The 21,545-nt window shown below is 41.6% G+C and overlaps 1 protein-coding gene across 4 annotated transcripts in view; it reads left to right on the forward strand.

Annotated features, from left to right (window-relative positions):
* The first annotated feature begins 10,262 nt into the window (after positions 1 to 10,262).
* Positions 10,263 to 21,545, forward strand: part of CNNM1 (cyclin and CBS domain divalent metal cation transport mediator 1) — a 58,576-nt gene continuing 47,293 nt past the window's right edge. For all 4 annotated transcript variants that reach the window (XM_042907942.1, XM_042907944.1, XM_042907943.1 and 1 more), the window contains exon 1: positions 10,263 to 11,881. In XM_042907942.1, the coding sequence (XP_042763876.1) occupies positions 10,318 to 11,881 (1,564 nt within the window). In that variant the 5' untranslated portion in view covers positions 10,263 to 10,317. The remainder of the gene's footprint in view (positions 11,882 to 21,545) is intronic.

The following is a 21,545-nucleotide window of genomic DNA, read 5'->3' on the forward strand; positions in this document are numbered from 1 at the left end:
GTTGGTGGAATAGTCATTATGGAAAGTGGTATGGTGGCGCCTGGGTGGATCAGTCAGTTAAGCCTCCAACTTCAGCTCATGACAGGATCTCATGGTTCCTGAGTTTAAGCCCTGTGTTGAGCTCTGTGCTGACAGCTCAGAGTCTGGAGCCTGCTTCAGATTCTGTGTCTCCCTCTGTCTCTGCCCTTCTACTGCTCATGTTCTCTCTCTCTCAAAAATAAACAAACATTAAATAAATAAATAAATAAATAAATAAATAAATAAATAAATAATTTTTTAAAAAGTAAATTGTATGAAGACTCCTCAAAAAAAAAAAAAAAAAAAAGAGCAAGAGAGAGAATGACTGTATGATCCAGCAATCCTACTTTCAGATATTTATCTGAAGAGAACAAAAAAATTTATTTGAAAAGATATACGCACCCCTATGCTCATTGCAGCATTATTCATAATAGCCAATTTATGGAAACAACCTGAGTGTCCAGGTAAACGGATAAAGAAAATGTGATATACACACACACAATGGATTCCACCTTTTTTATTATTCCACCTTTAAAAAACAAGGAAGGAAACCCTTCCATTTGCAACAGCATGGATGAACCTGGAATACATTATGCTAAGTGAAATAAGCCAGATGGAGAAAGACAAATACTGTATGATCTCACTTATATGTGAAATTAAAAAAAAAAAAAAAAAAGTCAATCTCATAGAAACAGAATAGAATTGTGGCTTCCAGGGATTGGGAAAAGGGAGGAACGGGGAGACGTAGATCAAACTTTCAGTTATAAAATGAATAAGTTCTGAGTATCTAACATACAACATGGTCTCTATAGTTAATAATACAGTATTTTATACTTGAAATTTGCTGAGAATAAATTTTCAGTGTTCTCATTGCACACACACAAAAAGAGTTAACTGTGTGAGATGACAGATATGTTAATTAACTTGTTCCTGGTCATCATTCCACAATGTATATGTATATCAAACCATCACATTGTACATTTAAATGTATACAATTTTATCTGTCAGTCTTATCTTAACAGTAAGAAAACGAGATTTTAAAAAGACTTAAATAGGTCCCTCACCACAGAAAATACACAGTTGACAAACAAGCATATGAAAAGATGCTCCACATCATATATGTTTAGGGAAATGCAGATTAAAGCTACAAAGAGACACTACCACATACCTATCAGAATGACCAAAATCCAAAACACTGACAGCACCAAATGCTAGAAAGGATGTGTAGCAACAGGAAATCTCATCCATTGCTGGGTGGGGAGGTAAAGTGGTACTGCCACCTCAGAAGACAGTTTTGGTAGTTTCTTACAAAGCTTACCCCTTATCATATGACCCAACAATTGCTCTTCTTAGTGTTTACTAGGTTGTCCTAATAGGGGGGAAAGATGATAAACGAGTAAGTAAAGAAATATAATTACAGATTGAGATAGTGCTATAAACTGGATGGTGGTGTGGGGACGGAGACTTTAGATAACATGTTTATGAAAGGAAGAAAGATGAGAAGGAATCAATAGTGCAAGAAGCTGGAGGAATGAACAGCAAATGCAAAGAACATGATCTTGGAAAGTTCTAGAAACAGCAAGGACGCCAGTGTGGCTGAAGATTGGTAAGCTCAAGGGAGAGTGGTAGAAGCCAAGATTTAGGCAAACGTCATATTCAGCAGAACAATGTGGGCCCTGTTAAAAAGTTAGGTTTATTCTAAATGCCATGGGAATCCACTGAAGGGTTTTCATCAAGAGAATAATAATCAGATCTATGTTTTGAGAGGACCCTTTCTAGACCTCTGTGAAATGCATAACCCAAGAGCAACCTGCCCAGCCAACAAAATTTTAGCACAGCCCAGGAACTTAAATGTCACCGAAAGTCATCTCCAAATTTCCTCCCTGCTCCAATGATCAACGGTTCTATGCTGAAATTACAGTGAAAAGAACTTCTGATTTCTCAGCAACACAATTTAAGTATAGAGTTTCATTATTCCTCTTTCCCTCTGTGACGTTGTGTCATGTCAAATAAATGCTTTTAATTGTTCCTGTCTCTTGCCTCCAAATTCCCAAATGCTAACCAACAATTTTCCACTAATGAAGTGTCCAAAACTAAAAACAGCATCCCAGGTGCTATCTCACCAGGGCCAAACAGAAAGAAGCATTATCTCCCTGCTTTGTAACAAGAGGCCAGTGTCATATTTTTCTCGCAATATTATACAACAGACATATATCTAATTTGCCATTTAGCATCACCCTTGGGCCTATTACAGCCATTACTACTTTCCAGGTGTTGCCCTCCCCATGAAAAATTTTCTTTCCAATTACTTCTCCCCAGATGCCTCTACCTGAAATTTTTCCAAGTTGAGTGTCATTCTCTTTGCCATATTGCTAATGTTTTACATAATTTCTTTGGCTTTCCTGGTGTTTGCAGCATATCCTCTTTTAGGGTCATCTGCAAATTTCATTAACATGTTTGTGGACAGGATGTAGCTAGAAGGAATTGTTGAGGGATCCATCTTCTGTTCCTTTATTAGTCAGGAACTACTTCTAGAAATGGAGAAGGACCCCCTTCATCAAAAGTAGAAATCACTTCTGTTCTTGTCTTATACACACACACAGGTCACCTGCGTACACACAGACATACACACACGCACATACACACACTTAAAATTGTTCTCAAGTCTCTAAACTTCTTATAAAAATAACTTTTTGCCAAGGTATAGAACAATACCTCTGTATTGGGGTCCCTAACATGAGGATCATGGACATGATGCTGCTGAGGTTCCCATGAACCCTCTATAACTGTAATCACAACATATTCACATTATTGTGTCTTTGAGTACATGTGCAGTTTTCTAGGGAAAAGGCCCATAGCTTTCATTAAAAATTCACAGGAATGCGTAAATCCAAAAAAGATTAAGAACCACTTCTTTGTATCACTTTTTCTCCAAAAGTGAGCCAACAGATCAGCTGTGTTGGAATCACATGAGATGCTTGTTAAAATGCAGATTCTTGATCCACAGAATCAAAATGGAAATAGGAGGGGTGCCTGGGTGGGTGGTTCAGTTGGTTGGGCATCTGACTTTGGCTCAGGTCATGATCTCCCAGTTTGTGGGTTCGAGCCCCGCATCAGGCTCTGTGCTGACAGCTTAGAGCCTGGAGCCTGCTTCGGATTCTGTATCTCCCTCTCTCTCTCTCTCTCTGTCCCTCCCCCACTCGTGCTCTGTCTCTCTCTGTCTCTCAAAAATAAATAAATGTAAAAAAAATAAAAAATTCAAAATGGAAATAGGAATGTGCATTTTTATTAAATATAAATAATTTTGAATCAAAAATGGATGTTAATAGTACTAAATTTAAAAGATCAAAAGGAAAAAGTCTCTCTCCTGTCCATTTCCCAGCTAACCAGTTTCTCTTGAGAGAGGCAACCACTGTTACCAGTTTCCTATGTATTCTTCTAGAATCTGTTTAAACAAAAACAAACCTCCCAGGTGATTTTTACGATTATTATGCCAAATAAAATTAGAGAAACATTGCTCTATAAAAAATTATGTTTTCAGGGGCACCTGGGTGGTTCAGTCGGTTAAGCATCCCACTTGGGCTCAGGTCATGATCTTGCAGTCCGTGAGTTCGAGCTCCACGTCAGGTTCTGTGCTGACAGCTCAGGGCCTGGAGCCTGCTTCTGATTCTATGTCTCCCTCTCTCTCTCTGCCCCTTCCCCACTCATGCTCTGTCTATGTCTCTCTCTAAAAAATGAATAAATGTTAAAAAAATTTTTTAATAAAAAATAAAAAAAATATGTTTTCCTGCATTAAAGACTGTCTCAATGAGATTGATTTTTTCCCTACCCATCTGAGAACATATTATCCTGAAAAACAATACTCAGGCTGATCACATCTGAGAAACATTCCATCTTCCCCATTTCTTCTCAGTAAAGAAAACATCTTCAATCTTCTTTTCTGCTTACCTAGAGTTTCCCTCTGTTTCCAGATCTTTGTGACCCACTCTAGTACCCCACACTGAATTACCTGATTTCAGTGTTAAATAAATTGATTAGCTGATGATCATGTGGGGTTGACCTTCTGACTGCCCAGATACTGGAGATTAATCATTTCCAAAAAAAAACCCTTGACCTTTTTTTTTGGGGGGGGGGGCGGGGGGAGCCCTCCCTTCCCTAGGCAAAAGCTTTTCTTATTAACAATAGAAATGCCTGTATCTCAGAAATGCTGTGCACACAAGTCTGGACATTAACAAATCCAGACTGCCTTACCCCTGCTATACTGGGAAGCTACAAATTATGCTTCTGTCTGAGTAGGGTCCACAGCTTTAAGCAGAGTAAAGCTGGGTTAGTGTTTTCAGATACAAACCAAGGTTGAATGTGTGTCCTACAAAAGAGCGGATATACTTTAAATGCAAACCCAAAACTTTAGCCCCATTCCACCCAAGTTCACACCCAAAAGCTAACAAATATATGAAGAGATGCTCAAAATTGTTAGGAAGCAAAGACATTCATATTTTTAAAATGAGGTAGCACTCCACACCCATCATCTTGGCCACATTTGAAGAGTGAATAATACTAAGTTTTAGCTAGGAGGTAGGAAAACAGGAAACTACAGACACTATCGGTGGAGGATAATCTAGCTATACTGAGTGAAATTAAGTGTATATATACACTGTGACCCAACAGTGCCACAGCAGTGACATCCCAGAGGAATCTCCTATATGTCCAGTAGTGAATGGCCATGGTTTTCACTGTGGTTTTGTGCATGGTAGTGGGAAGTTGATAGTAATCTAAGCCACCAAGGGAATGGCTATCCACTGTGGAAGACACCCAGCATTTAGGAACATTAAACCAGGCATACATTCAGCAACATGGACAGATTTTACAAATATAGTGTTGAGTGAAAATGTAGGAAACACAAGTTCCATAGCACATTTAATGAAAATGAAAAGCACATACACAGACAAATGTATATCAGCAGATGCTAGACCCTGGGGCAAGAGAAGGAGAGTGATTGCTAACAGGTACAGGATATCTTTTGGGGGTGATGAAAACATTCTGGAATTAGATAGTGATGGTAGTTGCAGAACTTCATGAACATGCTAAAAAACACTGACTTGTTTGGTTTAAAAGGGTGAATTTTATGATATGTTAATCATATCTCAATAAAAAACACCAAAAAACCCCAATACTATATATTTCACAAGGATACATATGTTTAAGGACATATCAAAATATTGGAGTAGCTACCTAAAGGGGGAGGTATTGGGATTGGGGATTAGGATGAAGTCAAGAAGGACTCTTTACAGCCCATGAACTGAGGCAAGTGATTAACTCAATCCTCTGGGCCTATGGTAAAACCAACAAATCAACAACAACCACAATAACAATAGAGGTTGAGGAGAGGGTAGTAAAAAGGAAAAAACATGCTTATAAATACTTTTATTGAAGGAAATATGCTATAATGATAAATGAAAAGAAAAGGACAATTATAATTATAGGAACACTATAAGTGCAAGCTGTATAAAACAATGTACGTAAACAGGCAAAAATGTGACACGTAGAAATACTATGTGCAGAGTAAAATAGTGTAGTATAGGGCTTATGCCACTGGTTGTATAATCTTGGCTACTAAAATACTTAATCTGTCTGTAGCTTAATTTCCTCACATAAAGTGGAAATGATAATAATACCTACTTCCAAAGGTTCTTTTGAGAATTAAAGGAGTTTATTTATGTCTGATATATAAACCTTATGTAAGGGTTCCCTGGTATTACTGTTTTCCTGGTTTTTTAACCTGTAGACTCCAGACTCAGACTGTGTAGCCGATTGGACCCCACTACCCATTAATGACATGACTTTCACAGTTACCCATTCAGAGCCTCAGTTTTTTTTTTTTTATCTATTCTGAGGATTAAAAAGGATAATGTACTTAGCATATATTAGGCTCTCAATAAATGTTAATATCATTAGGAATGGCATTAATACATTGTAATATTTTTAAAGTAGTACAAAAAGGGATAGAAGGTACAAAATATATTTTTCTTCCTCATGTATAAATTCTTCCATTTTCATTAAATTCTATTTTGGGGTTTAATCTTTACAAAACTTCCTCTTTAAATGAATTCCCAGATTATATACTTACATGGCACTTTGACCATCTCCTTCATAGGAGTAATTAATTAATTAATTAGGGAGGTAAGCAATTTCTGGTTCATGTCTGTCACCTTCAGTAGAATCTTAGCTCCATGATGGCAACCATGGTATCTGTCTATGCACAGTATCTAACACAGGGCTTGGTACTTTGTTGACTAACAAAAATTTACTGAATGAATGAACAAGTAATGAAATAACAAAAAGCATTTTAACATGAACATTCTGAAATAGCATAGTCATGAGATTAAAAGCAAGTATCATTTCCTCCATCTCTCCGGAAAGTGAGGAATTTCTTATAAACTATGAAGTGCCCATTTTATAAGCTAGGAAGAGAGTCAACATTCAGATTTCATGGAGCTATTTTTGACAGATCTTCCTTACCAGAATCATACTGCCTAAACCTGTCTCCAGGTGTCCTTTTAGTTATAGTAGAGCTCTGGAAACCCAGTACTTTTCCAGACTCTCCTGTTCAGTAAAGGAAAAGTATTCAGTCTCTCTAGATTATCTTCACCCAGTGTGCATTAGCCCTTACTCACTGACTCATGAAAGGGTAGGGGCCTTAAAACTGTCTTTCATTTCACAGATGAGGAAATGGGCCCAGAAGAGTGGATTCACCTTCCTACACCTAACACTTGTGAGTAATAGAGCTGATGCCCCTGGAAATAGTTTCATTCTTACAGTTCTCTCTCTCCCAATATAATAGATACAGATATAGTAATAGTATCATTCATTAAAAATTATGTTTATGAAAGAATTTTTTATTATATTCAGGAAAATGCTCTTGTTATATTAAGTGACAGAAGCAGAGTAGAATTGTATGTATAATATGCGTTCAATTATAAAATATACAAACATACTAGGGCGTGTGTGTGTGTATGTGTGTGTATATTTCTGTTATCTATGTAGGAAATAAAAAAGGAAATGTGCCAAAATATTAACAATGCTTACCTTTGGATGGTGAGGTTATAGTTTATTTTTATTAATGCTCTTCTGAATTAAAATTTTATTTTCAATGAGCATGTCATACTTTATAATCAGAAATTTAAGTTTTTAAATTCCTGATCTAATTTTTGAAAGGTTTTATTCTGGTACTGGTAAACACTGAGAGGTGAGGGAGCATCAATCTAGAGTCCAAAGAAGTTTTACCCAGTCATTTAACCTGATCTGTAAAATGGGTGGAATTATATCTACTTCACAGGACTATTGGTGTGTGTGAGTGTGTGTATGAAATAATATATATGAAATTCCTTTGTAGCACTAAAACTTGATAAAGCTGTTAAGTGGTATTATAATAATGGTAAAGTCCTATGGCTTAAATGAGGTGGGAGAACCCTTAGGATAGCAGGGACCTCTGTGCTGAGGAGCTTAGGTTGGGAGAAGAGAGAGATCTAAGTGTCAGGAGAAAAATGAGAGCAGTTCTTGCCAATACTTAAGAGAAACGATCACATGCTTGACCCCTCTTCTCCCTTTCCCTTATACTTCCCATACATGCTTCAATGTTCTCTCTTCAGATTAAATCTTCCTTCTGTCTCTTAAGCAGCCCATGCAAAAGGCAGCTTGTGGTATACAGGATCTAGTGCATTTTGAGGCAATGGCAGGTTTGTTTTCCAGTCCCTACATCCTATTTCACATTCTCTGTCCAGTCCCAAACTGGGAAGGGGCTACGTCCACTCTGGATAAGAGTTGGTAATGAAAACAAGGTAACTTTTAGTCAGAACCATTTGTATTGAGCTTTACCCTTTGTAAATCTTTCTGAATATCTTTGGGGTCTCACAAATCCTAGGGAAAATAAAATGTACATACAGCAATGATTTTTAAATGAGTCAAAGGTACCAAAAGTAGTATGTCAAATTACTGTTACTTTTACATATTAAAAAGTGATATAGGGGCACCTGGGTGGCTGAGTCATTTGAGTGACTTGATTTCAGCTCAATTCATGATCCCAGAGTCGTGAGATTGTGCCCCATGTCAGGGTCTGTGCTGAGCTTGGAGCCTGCTTAAGATTCTCTCTCCCTCTCTCTCTTTCTCTCTCTCTCCTTCTGCCCCTCCCCCCCACATGTACTCTCTCTCAAATTAAAATTAATTAATTAATAGTAATACAGATCTATGATAAATTTGCCCAAGAAAAATGAAAACATATGTTCACACAAAACCCTGTACACAAACATTGATAGTTGCTTTATTCATAATTGCCAAAAACTATAAATAACTCAAATGTTCTTTAACTGGTAAATGGATAAACAAACTGTGGTGCATCCATGTAATAGTGTATTACCCAACCATAAAAAGAAATGAACTACTGATAAGCACAACAACATGGATGATTCTCAAATGTGCTATGCTAAATAAGGGAAGCCAGATCCAAAAGGCTTTAATTGTATTATTCCACTTATGTGACATTCTGGAAAAGGAAAACTACAGGGGGAGAACAAATCATTGGTTGCCAAAGGATGGGATTGAGGGAGGGGTTCCACAAAGAGAGGCTCAGAGTGAATACTGGAAGATGATGGCACTATTCTTTCTTAAATGTTTACTTATTTATTTTTGAGAGGCAGGGGACAGAGAGAGAGGGAGACAGAAAATTCCAGTACAGGGTTCCAACTCACCAACTGTGAGATCATGACCTGAGCCGAAATCAAGTGTCAGAGGCTTAACAGACTGAGCCACCCAGGGGCCCCAAGATGGCACTATTCTTGAGTATGATACATGAATATGTATTTGTCAAAACTCAGAACAGCACATCAAAAAGTGAATTGTACTATATAAATTTTAAAAATAAATTTATAAGAGTAAAAATAAAGTAACAGGCCCTAGTAAATTCAAACAATGCAAAGAATTCAGTTTAAAAAAAAAAAAAGTTTCCCTCCCAGAGCTTTACGGTGATAGAGAAAATTCTGCATTTTGATTTGCAGTGATGGCTATGGAAATCTACACACGTGATAAAATGAGATAGAACTATACATATACATTACACCAATGGCAATTTCCTGCTTTTGGTATTATACTATAGTTAAGGTGTAACCACTGGGGAAAACAGGATGAAGATTACTAGGATCTCTGTATTTTCTTTGCAACTTCCTGTTTATATATATTTGGAAGTATCTCTCAACCAAACTTCCACTCTAGTCCTGCTCCCCAGAAGTTAACACTTAGAAATTTCTTATGTATTTTCTGCATATAATATTTTATATGTGTATATATGCACATATAAATTTAACTTTTTTTGAGAGAGAGCATGAGTTGGGGAGAGGGAAAGAAAGAGAGAGAGAGAGAGAGAGAGAGAGAGAGAGAGAGAGAGAGAGAGAGACTCTCAAGCAGGCTCCACGTTCAGCACTCAGCCCAAAACCTGGATCAATCCCACCACCCCGGGATCATGACCTGAGCCAAAATCAAGTGTGGGACGCTCCACCGACTGAGCAACCCAGGAGCCCCTAAATTTAACTTGTAATACAAACTAGCATGTTACACATATTGTTTTGCATCTCGCTATTTTTCAACGATTACTTTGGGGATACTTCCATATCACAAACACATGGATCCACGTCATTCTTTTTTCCTGCTGCATAGTATTCCATCACATAGTAGTGTCACAATTTATTTCAACAGCTTCTTATGGATGGACATTTGGATCTTAACAAGGAGTTGAATTTACGTAATCTGGAAATTTTTTAAACATAGAAGGTCAGCCGGAGTTGAGACCAAACGCACAATTTTTACAGATTCAAAACTTATCTCCCTAATATCTTTTGACCAGAAGGGGGAACGCAAGAGGCAGGAGAAGAAGCGAAACGCTGGGAAATATCCCTGGCCAATCGGGAAGCACTGGGGCAGACAGAGAATTACTGCCGGGTAGGAGTTCGCGGAGGGGCGCCCTACTGCTGGAGCAGGAGGCCGTGCTCCAAGATGAGCTTTCCTTAGACTGTAGCTCAGATATACCGAAGTGCGTCGGGAGTTATGCATGGTGCAGTGATGCGTGGCCATCTCTCGCCTCCCGCGGGGACCCCGGGCGGGGGCAGAGTCTGAACCCCGACCACCCCCAGCCCACATACGCAGGGGGCGTACACGTGGTGACCTGCCCGCGCCCGGGTTCTCGGCTCCGGCTCCTCCTCCCGATCTCGCTCCGTTCTCTGCAGTATCACGTGCAACCACGCCGGGTGCAGGATGGCGGCTGCGGCAACAGCGGTGGGTGTCAGGCTCCGGGACTGCTGCAGCCGAGGCGCTGTGCTCCTGCTCTTCTTCTCCCTGTCCCCTCAGCCCCCGGCTGCCGCCGCTTGGCTGCTGGGCCTGCGGCCCGAGGATACCGCTGGAGGCCGCGTGTCCCTGGAGGGGGGCACCCTGCGCGCGGCGGAAGGCACCAGCTTCCTCCTGCGCGTCTATTTCCAGCCCGGGCCCGCTGCGCCCGCGGCGCCGATGCCCGCACCTACCCTTTCCCCGGGAGAGAACGGCACCGGCGACTGGGCTCCGCGGCTCGTGTTTATCGAGGAGCCCCCGGGAGCGAGCGGCGTGGCGCCCAGCGCTGTCCCCACGCGCCCGCCGGGGCCGCAGCGCTGCCGCGAGCAGAGCGACTGGGCGTCGGATGTGGAGGTCCTAGGGCCCCTGCGACCCGGAGGCGTGGCGGGCTCGGCTTTAGTCCAGGTGCGGGTGCGGGAGCTGCGTAAGGGCGAGGCAGAGCGGGGCGGTGCAGGCGGTGGCGGGAAGCTCTTCTCGCTGTGCGCCTGGGATGGGCGCGCCTGGCACCACCACGGCGCCGCCGGCGGCTTCCTGCTGCGCGTCCGCCCTCGGCTGTACGGCCCCGGCGGGGACCTGCTGCCCCCCGCGTGGCTGCGAGCGCTCGGGGCGCTCCTGCTGCTCGCCCTGTCTGCCCTCTTCAGCGGCCTTCGCCTGAGCCTGCTCTCGCTGGACCCGGTGGAGTTACGGGTGCTGCGGAATAGCGGCTCCGCCGCAGAGCAGGAACAGGCGCGCCGCGTGCAGGCCGTGCGCGGCAGGGGGACCCATCTGCTCTGCACCCTGCTCCTGGGCCAAGCCGGAGCCAACGCTGCCCTGGCTGGCTGGCTGTACGCCTCGCTGCCGCCGGGCGTCGGGGGCACCGGGGAAGATTACAGCGAGGCAGGGATCCACTTCCCGTGGCTGCCGGCGCTCGTGTGCACCGGAGCCGTGTTTCTGGGCGCCGAGATCTGCCCCTACTCGGTGTGTTCGCGCCACGGGCTGGCCATCGCCTCGCACAGCGTGTGCCTGACTCGGCTCCTGATGGCGGCCGCCTTCCCCGTGTGCTACCCGTTGGGCCGTCTACTGGACTGGGCGCTGCGTCAGGAGATCAGCACCTTCTACACTCGGGAGAAGCTGCTGGAGACGCTACGGGCCGCGGACCCCTACAGCGACCTGGTGAAGGAGGAGCTCAACATCATCCAGGGCGCCTTGGAGCTACGCACCAAGGTGGTAGAAGAGGTGCTGACCCCCCTCGGGGACTGCTTCATGCTGCGCTCTGACGCGGTGCTAGACTTTGCCACGGTCTCGGAGATCCTGCGCAGCGGCTACACTCGCATCCCCGTGTATGAGGGCGATCAGCGGCACAACATTGTGGACATTCTGTTTGTCAAGGACTTGGCCTTCGTGGACCCCGACGACTGCACGCCGCTCCTCACCGTCACCCGCTTCTACAACCGGCCTCTTCACTGCGTCTTCAATGATACTCGGCTGGACACCGTGCTGGAGGAGTTTAAGAAGGGTGAGCAGTGGTCTATCTCCTCTCTCAACTGCTTCCCCCTTCAAAAGTAATACCCTTTCATAAACATGTGAAGTTTCAGGTAGAGTTGCAAAGCAACTCTCCTATGGTAGCAAAAACCCAAGGAAGGCCTGACCCACCTCATGGCAGCTGTTTTCATTTCACTTCTCCCTACCTTCCTTGCAGCTGACTGAGCCCCAGCCTCTAACCTTTTACTTGGCTCTTAAGATGCCCCATATTCCTCATTCATTCCCTATCAGTATTTTTCAGGATCTAACAATTGGCAGGTATTATTGTGCAGATTGGACTCTGGGGATAGTCCTTGGAGGTCTTTGGGTAGCTCCCACCCAATACAGGAGGAACCTTCACAGCCTCCCATAGCTAGCAGCCTTCCTTTTAAACTCTTCCCAGGGCTGGAAACTCACAATCTCCAGGGCAAACTAACTCTGTTGTTGGACAGCTCCAGCTGCTGATAATGCCCTTCTTACATGGAACAGAAAGCTATGTCTTAGGAACTGCTCTCTGGGTCCTAGTTGTGCCCTTTGAATCACACAGACAGCTTAGTTTTTTTGTTTTTTTTTTTTTTTGTCTTATTTAACTTTCCATCAGCTGTTCATTTGATATATGTCAGGTAACCAGGTTGGAGATTAAAGGTTGACTAAGATGGTGAGGTCCTTGTACTTCTGGGAATTGGGGTCCCATGTGATAGGGTAAATGTAGGTGTAAGGAAATATTCTGGTAAAGGGAACCACCAGAAAATTTGCATATGTAAATGAATGGGGTTTCCTTCAGAGCAGTCACCACCCTGCCAGTGTCATGTGTTTAACATGCATGTCTGGGGTTTGTCTTTAGAAACTGTCTTCTGGAGTTGAGTACGATTCACTCAAGAAAAATCAGCTTGGATTCTTTAGGGTTTTCTTGGAATTGCACAGTTTGACTGGTTCTCCTAGTTAACCAGAAAGACACTTGATTGTTTTTGAAAATCAAATCTACCTTCAAGAGTCACCATTGAGTTCAGAAGTCTATCTCACAGACCCTGAAAACAATTCCAGAAATGAGTTGAGAACAGTCACATGGTTAGAATAAGTGTAGAACCTTCTAGAATGACCATTTTGAAGGAGGCTTTCATCTGTACATATGAATTAGCATGTTTATTAAAAACAAAACAAAAAAATCAATCCCCTGACTTTAGAATCAAGCTTCAAATGTAGCTTCCTTATGGCTAGCAGGAATCCCATTTGGCACATCTTGACACATCTTTCTGTTTATCAAAAATTCAATCTCATTACTTTATCATTTGCACTCTTTAGAACTTTCATTCAGAGAGAAATCTTGGATCTTCCTCCTGCCACAATTTTTTTAGAGAACTAAAATTGTCTTAAGTATCCAAGTGTAGCCTGAAAAGCAGGGGAAAGTTGAAAACTGACTTTCTATCCAAGCTGTAAACTTTGTGTTGGTATCATGAGAAGGGAAGGAAAATGTATATACATTATAGCTGTTTTAGCCCAATCTGGCCTACTCTTTCCCCCTCTTCTGTCTCCCCTAAGTCCTTGTATGACTTGTTCCCACTGTAACCTAAGGTTCATCCATCCACTCTTAGAATTAGTCTTACATTTTGTAAGACTCCTGCAGAAGGGAGTCTTGGATCTGGGCATAAAAACTGTAAAAATCTGTATATTAATTTGTAAGGACGGCCATAAAAAATACCATAAACTGAGTGGCCTAAATTATGGAAATTTATTTCCTTATAGTTTTGGAAGCTGGAAGTCCAAGATCAAGGTGTTGGCAGGTTTGGTTTCTCCCGAGGACTCTCTTTTTGGCTTGCAGAGGGCTGGCTTCTCTCGGTGTCCTTTCATGGTCTTCCTTCAGTGCGTGTGAGCTCATTCTTAGAATCTCTATGGTTCTAATAATTTCTTCTTATAAAGACACCAGTCAGATTGGATTAAGGCCTAGCCTATCAGCCTGATTATAACTTATCTATCCCTTACATGTGATAGTTAGGACAGAGTGCAGTTAAGATAGTGTCTCATTGTCATGTGCTATTGGAGGACATTTTTCAGGAAACTATAAACTCATTCATTCATTCACTATTTATTGAGCTTCTGCATTATAGGCAATAATGCGAGACAACAACACTGCCCTTAGAAAGTTAACAGTCTACAAAGGGGTAGTGTCAGAGTAAGGACAGTCTTCAGAAGCAGGAATTGTGTCTCACTAACCTTTGGATCCCTGGCACCTTGCACAGTGCCTTGCACAAGGTAGGCTGCTCAAAAAAGTCAATATTGATCTGAAATGAGTCCTGCTGAAGAATTTTGAAATCTGGTCTGAAAAAGGCTTGTCAGTGTTGTATCATTAGTTTGTAATTAGGCAGATCACTAAAGAGAAGCAGGGAATTATGGTGAACACGATTTGGAAATGTTGGGGCTCAGAGCCGACAGCCAGGAAAGAATTCTTGAGACATCTTTGGTGCAAAAAGGTGCTTTTATTAAAGCCGGGGACAGGACTGTGGGCCCAAAGAGCTGCACTGGGGTCATAAAAAATGCCCGATTATATACTTTTAAGTTGGGAGGGAGTTTGGGATAACACAAGCCTCAAGGTATTTTTGGAAGCAAGGTTTCCAGGACCCTGAGGGGGGCTAGCTGTTAATAGGAAAAGGTCATTTATTACTGTTTAGTAAATCCTCAGTCATGAGACCCTTCCAGTGTACAGCAGTGGGCCATTTGCCTAGAGGATGTTTGCTAACATATCTTCGTGGGTAGAGAGTAAGGAAGTTTCCAAAGGAATTTTTATGTGTTAAAGTAGACTTACAGCATCCTGGGGGGATCAGGATAATGTTAAGCTAAGATTGCCTTTTGCCCTTAGCAAAGTGTCATCATCGAGGCAGCTGAACTCCCAGAGGAAGGTCACTCTACCTGTTTCAAGGACTTGTCAATGGGTTTTAGGTAGTAAGGAAATTTAATTTTTTTCCTTTGCCTTTGTTTCCCACATCAAACGCCATGCCAAGAAAGAGATTTCCACATCCCTTCAGAGCATTTCTCCTTCCTCAAAGTGCGGTCCAAAAACTAGCAACATGGGCCTTACCTGGGAACGTGTTAGAAATGCAGAACTTCATACATCATTCTAAATCCACTGAATGAAAATCTGCATTTTAACAATCCCCCAGGCGACTCATGTACATTAAAGTCTGAGAAGCACTGCCTTCAGAGAACCCTTATTAACAGTGATTGGTAGACTTACTTAGAATAAATACCAGAAATAAGCATCAAGCTGAGTGTTCTCTGGCTTCATGCCATGTAACACAGTGGTCATTTTCCAAAAACATTATGTTTGCACCATAGGTTAGTAAAGGAAAAGAGTTGAACGACTTCTCCTTACCTTTAAAAATAACTTTTAAAGTAAGTCATAAAAGCCCTTCTGTTTCCCTCACTTCTTTGCATCTCAAGTAACTTAACTACCTAAACAAACCCATTAGGAGGTAGGGGAGGAAAATGACAAATAGGAACAACCATTACCATTAACTGAGCGACTTGCTCTGCATGGCACCCTGCCAAGCCCTTTACACACTTAGAACAACCCTCCTGGGTAGATATTATCAACTCCATTTTACAGGTGAAGAAACTAAAGCTCAGACCCCTTACATGACTTACTCAACTTTCCACAGTTGATAACTGAATTGTGATTTGAACTAGATCTGTGGACACCAGAATCTGTTCTTTTCCCCACTACACCAGTCTTAATCCATCCCCCATCCCAGAACTCCTGCCACCCGCAGGATTCAAAGCTGGCCTTTCACCTCTGACTTGCTGCCCATGTCTGATTTACCTCTAGTTTTCGAAGGTTAGAAATGGAGCTTTTATAATTACAATACTTGCTAACATATATATTGCATTTTACAAAACATTTCTACCCATCTTATCTGATCCTTAAAATAACTCTGCAGTTACAGGTGAGGCCCATAAGACCCAGAAAGGTTACTTGGCCTACCTAGGACCTTCACTGAGCTAGTATTCCAAGGCCCAGATTCAAATCCAGGTCATGTGACTCAAAGCTTTTGTCCATATGGGATTTCACCTCTATACTTCTTATGAGCTCCAGGTCTTTAGAAGTGGGGAAAAGGAGAAAGGTCTTTCTAGCTAGCGTGGTAGTTTTACAAAAGGTAACAGTATTTCTCCCCAACTGGACCGTGAGTTCCTTAAGGGCAGAGAATGAATCTTACTTTACATTCTCAGGACAAACACAGTGGCAACCGTGGCAAAGGGATGAGTAGGTATTTGTTGAATGAATGGTTTTAAGTAGCTAATTTCTACTATATTTTTATGTTTGAGTGAGGTGAACCCAAAGTATAGAATAATTAGTGTTGTTCCATTGACCACAACCAACCTTTCCTCTTCATCTTCCCAGATTCTCTACCCCAGTCAGTGGCACTGCTCCTCCAGTCTCCCAGGCTAAAAACCCCCCTTTTACCCTTCACCCTCATGCTACTAACCACTGTCTTACTCTGCTTCAGCTGCCATAACAAAATACCATGGACTAGTTGGCTTAAACAACAGGAATTTATTTTCTCAGAGTTTTGGAGACCAGAAGTCCAAGATCAAGGTTCCACCTGATTTTTTTTCTGGTGAGGGCTCATTTCCTGGCTTGTAGAGGGCCAGCTTCTCTCTATATCTCTACATGGCCTTTCCTTGGTGCATGTATACAGAGAGAGCCAGTTCTTGTCTCTCTTCCTCTTATAAAGATACCAATCCTGCTGGTTTAGGGCCCCACCCATATGATCTTATTTAACCTTAATTATCTCCTCTGAGGCCCCATCTGAGTGGGTAGGGGGTGTTAGTACTTCAACATATGAATTTGGGTGGTGGGGAGAGAGACATATTCAGTCCATAACAATCACCAAAGTCTGCCAAAAATTGGCCAAGATTGCATCTAAAATATTTCTTGTCTATATATAATATAGTCCACTATTTCTTTCGCTTAGGTGAGTCATTGAGTTTATTCAAGAAATAGTTACTGTGTACCGTTTAGGCACAGTGGAGGACATACAGTTCCTGTCTGCACAGAGCTTTCATCCAAAGTGAGAGACTGAAGTTAAGCACATGAGGTAGTGATGAAGAGCATAAGCTTTGGTGCCAGACTGCCTGAGGTTTGGGACAGTTACTTAATTACCTATTCTGTTAGCTGTCAAATGAGGATAATAATGGCATTTACTCATAGAGTTGTTTGAAATAGTAATACAGTATTGCTTTATAATGCATATTTAGTAATTGTCATTGTAAATGTTAGCTAAGATTCTTAAATACAAACACAAACCTGTTACTCCTCTGTGCAAATGCCTCCTAAAAAATTTTGTGTCTTCCAATTTTTGTCTCCCTCAAATCCGTCCTCTGCAGTGCCACCAAAATAATCTCTGGTGACGTCATCCCCTTCTTAAAACCCTGCTGCATTCCCCACTGCCTGCAGGATAAAGTCTAAGCTGTGCTCTCCTGACCTCCTCCTGCCCTCCCCTCCAGGCCCATCCCTCACCACTCCTGCCACAGCTTTGTGCTCCAGCAACTGAATTTCATGGCCCCACTGCTGTCGCTTGCCTTTGTCTCTTTCCTCACGATATGCATTGCCTGATTAATCCCTATTCCAGCTCCTCCTTTAACACTCAGCACAGGGTCCACATCCTCTGGAAAGCTTCTCCTGTAAACCCCAGTTTGAGCCAAGTTAATTGTCCCATATCTCTCTTATTGAACTAACAAGTTGTATTATTGGTTTTTTGCTTATTAATGCTGCTCACCCCCGAGATGAGCAAAGACTATCTTATCTGTCTTTGTAGCTGTAGTACCTAACAATGGATAGGAAACATGCTAAGTTTTCAGTAAATGTTTGTTGAATGAATGAATAACTGAAGGAGTTAAACTTTAATATAATAGAAAGGCTCTGAGAGCTCTAGTAAATGAATCATTAATGATCTCCAGCCAATCATTTTGGACGATGCAGGACAAAGGCAAATTTTAAGTCTTAGAAGAAATGTGCTGCGTGTATGTTTCCTCCACATTTTTAGGTAAATCTATATTGTAATAATTATTTATCCTTGTTCATGTTCAAAGCACTATGCTCAGAGTTGGATGTATGAGATATAGTCCCTGCTCCCAAAGAGCCGACAGCCTGAAAGAATAGTGTTCTCCTGTGGAAAGGTAGGAGGCAGGTTGGACTCCCCTTTCCTCCAACTTTAACAACGTTACAATTTACAAGTCATGGACCTATATGGATAAGACAGACCTGTGTATAAATCATTAAAATAAAAGTGATAGAATAGAAATATAAAAATTCAATGAGAACATGGAGAAGAGAATGACTATGGTTAAGTTATAAAATTTTTATAAAATTTCACTTTTATAAAAATTTTACTTAAGTTTATAAGTTTCTATACTGCATGTTCGTTACAGAAAACTGAAAATTTTAGAAAGCATGAAAATCACCTGAAGGTAATCATCCCACTATCCTGAAATAATAACTCCTAATATTTTGTCATGTTAAAAGTGTAGCACCCCGGGCGCCTGGGTGGCTCAGTCTGTTGAGCATCCGGCTTCAGCTCAGGTCGTGACCTCGTGGTTCCTGAGTTCGAGCCCCACGTCGGGCTCTGTGCTGACAGCTCAGAGCCTGGAGCCTGCTTCAGATTCTGTGTCCCCCTCTCTGCCCCACCCCTGCTTGTGCTCTGTCTCTCTCTGTCTTTCAAAAATGAATAACATTAAAAGAAATTTTTTTTAAGTGTAGCACCCAAACTAACAACCTTAATTCTTAAAAAGACAATGAAGAGGAAAACCCATGATCTTGCCTTCTTCCACTAATAAAATATCCTGTTCTAATCCTAAAAGTGATTTTTTTATATGATGATATTATTTTCACTGTAGCCTCCTTGGGAGTAAGTCCTATAATTTGGGAAGACAAATTTATGAAATAGATCCTTAAAGATTTGTTGAACTTAATTTCTAAAGTTCACTACTCTGCTTATCGGATTGTTATTAGGAGAAAATCAACCCTATGCAGAAAACAGGGAGAAGGAATAAAGCTTTGTTCTGAAGTCAGAGGCCTCTAGGTGCAATTGCTGTAATATTTAACAGTTAGACAATTTCGCTCTGCTGGGTTAGTAACACCATCTTCCTAAACAAAAGATGGCACAGTACGCATACTGTTGGGTTATTCTATCTATGGACTAATGTGGCTGTAAAGCGGCTTATTGCAGTTTTCATACTCAGTCTTTGTTCATTTGTTGATTCATTCTTTCATTTATTCAGTAAATATTGAACTGCTTTGGACCAGGCACTGTACTAGGCCTTGGGAATACAATGGTGAACAAGACAGACACTGTGGAGCTGAAAGGTATCTTCTTCAAGCTTTGGTTCTACCGCATGTGATCTGGTGTTCAAAAGACATCCAGCCAGCTAGTAAGTGCTGCTGGCATAGATATGCCATGTAACATTTTCACTGAGGAATAATCTGGTTGGAAAGTCAGTGTTTTGCTTTATCACTCCCAATTCAGGTGTGATATTTTAGCAGGAAGAATAATCCTTCAGGGCACCTCGGTGGTTCAGTTGGTTAAGGGCCTGACTCTTGGTTTTGGCTCAGGTCATGATCTCATGGTTCCTGGGATCAAGCCGGCATCGGGCTCTGTGCTGACAGTGTGGAGCTTGCTTGGGATTCTGTTTCTCCCTTTCTCTCTCTCTGCCCCTCCCCCAGTTATACATGTGCTGTCTCTCTCTCTCAAAATAAATAAATAAACTTTAAAAAAGTTTTAAAAAAGAATAATTATCCCATTGTTTTATTCTATAAAAAGCTGCTAAAACATTAGCGCTACATTTTTTGTCTTTCATAAAAGAAAATAAAAAATTCTTTTCACTCAAAGTTATATTTTGCTGATATAATTAAGTGTAATATGTTTAAAAATGTGTTAGACATTGCTAGATAGTAATTAGTGAAATTTAGAATGTTTACCTTCTAAACAATAATTAGAGCAAGCAGTAAACAAAGCATAGTCCATCATGTAGAGGGAGGCAGAACAAAAAGGAACAAGAAAAAGTAGGAATAATTAAATATACAAAGTGTTAAATTGTTGATTTATATTTCTTTCTTTAAAAATTTTTATTATGATTGTTGTAATATGGTTCTGAAATAATTTTTTTTTCTCAGCCTGGCAAAAGAAATACCAGGTAACAGTAGAATTTAGCTGTAAGGGGCACTGAAAAACCTGACAGAGAATCTAATTCACGCATTCATTTTTAGATTTAGTTATCTTTTCCAGAATATAACAGCCTTCATTGTCAGACTTTTTATCTAATCTAAATCCCACAGGCTGCAGTTAAATTCCATTTCCTTGTTTTATCATCCTTGTTGAGTCCTCTCTTATCTGAAGAGTATAGTAGCTCACCTCAATTCCATTTTTTAACAGTCAAATACATTTGGTTGTGTTTCTGGAGCCCTTAAAGCATTTGGGTATCACGGTGGGGGGTGGGGGGTCTGTAAATGTACTTTCTTCAACTGGTTTGCCTCTAGGCCCACATTTGGGGACCCTTGGACCTTCCATAACAACTCTTCAATTCCCTTTTTATTTTCTGCTGTCTGTTCCTTTCCAAATTGGGATTCTTCTCAATTCATTCTTTCCTCTCTTTCTCCCTTCCTTCTTTCCTTCTTTCCTTCTTTCCTTCCTTCCTTCCATATGACATCATTCTATATCAGGCCTCCTGCCCTCCTGGCACTTGCCATGCAGTTGGAAAATATACACTAACCAGTAACTGATTACAAGTGGTAACAAGTAATTTGAAGAACAAATAGAGCCATGAGAGCATATAATAGGGGCTCTGACCTGGTCTTGTGGCTAAGGATAGACTCCTCCCTGTCCCCAAGTGATATTTGAGCTGAATCCTAAAAGGGTGGCAAGAAGAAGTTCACTAGAGGAAGAGCTTTCCAGGAGAAGGGAGCAGATGTGCAAAGGATCCAAGGAAAGGGGGCCAGTGTGGGTGCCATGTGGGTTCCTGAGCCATTTAATATCCATTAGGGAAAGTGCTACCTTCCCAGCCAACCTTCCCTCTACCCCTCGGGATTGTGTAGACAGTTGAGTTCACAAATATTCACTGAGTGCCTGGCTGCCAGGGCTCTGGGAGATGGCTATGGATATGAATATGGGAAAGAGCCTGGCCTCCAGGAGCGTGAAAGTAGGAAGAGCCTTGATGGAAATGATATCAAACAGCCTGGCAGACAGGCAAGGGCATCCAGACCTCTGTGGGGGAAGGGAGAAGGCAGAAATTCCCTGGGAGGATCTGGGAAAACTCTGAGGAAGTCAATGGAGAGGGATTCTGATAAGCATTTATGAAGGGAAAAGGCATTCCAGCTGAGGCAGGAGCTTGAACTAGAAAAATAAAAGCAGAAAGGGAGCCAACCCTGTATTTGAATGCTGGTAAAGCAATGATCTTAATGCTGCTTTTCTCCCAGCAAAGTGGGGAACTAGGCAGAATGGGATATTCATCAAACATAATTTCTGTTCTCTCCAAAGGCCAAAACTGTATATTTTAACCATTTTTGGTGGTGATATTTCTAAAATGTTTTATGCCCATTCCTGCCTTCCTTAGGAAAGGATCCTAAATATAACTTAATCTTTTCTTGATGACGCAGGATCATGGTCATGAGA

This window comes from Panthera leo, chromosome D2 (assembly GCF_018350215.1).
Source record: "Panthera leo isolate Ple1 chromosome D2, P.leo_Ple1_pat1.1, whole genome shotgun sequence".
In the NCBI taxonomy this organism is placed as follows: Eukaryota; Metazoa; Chordata; class Mammalia; order Carnivora; family Felidae; genus Panthera; species Panthera leo.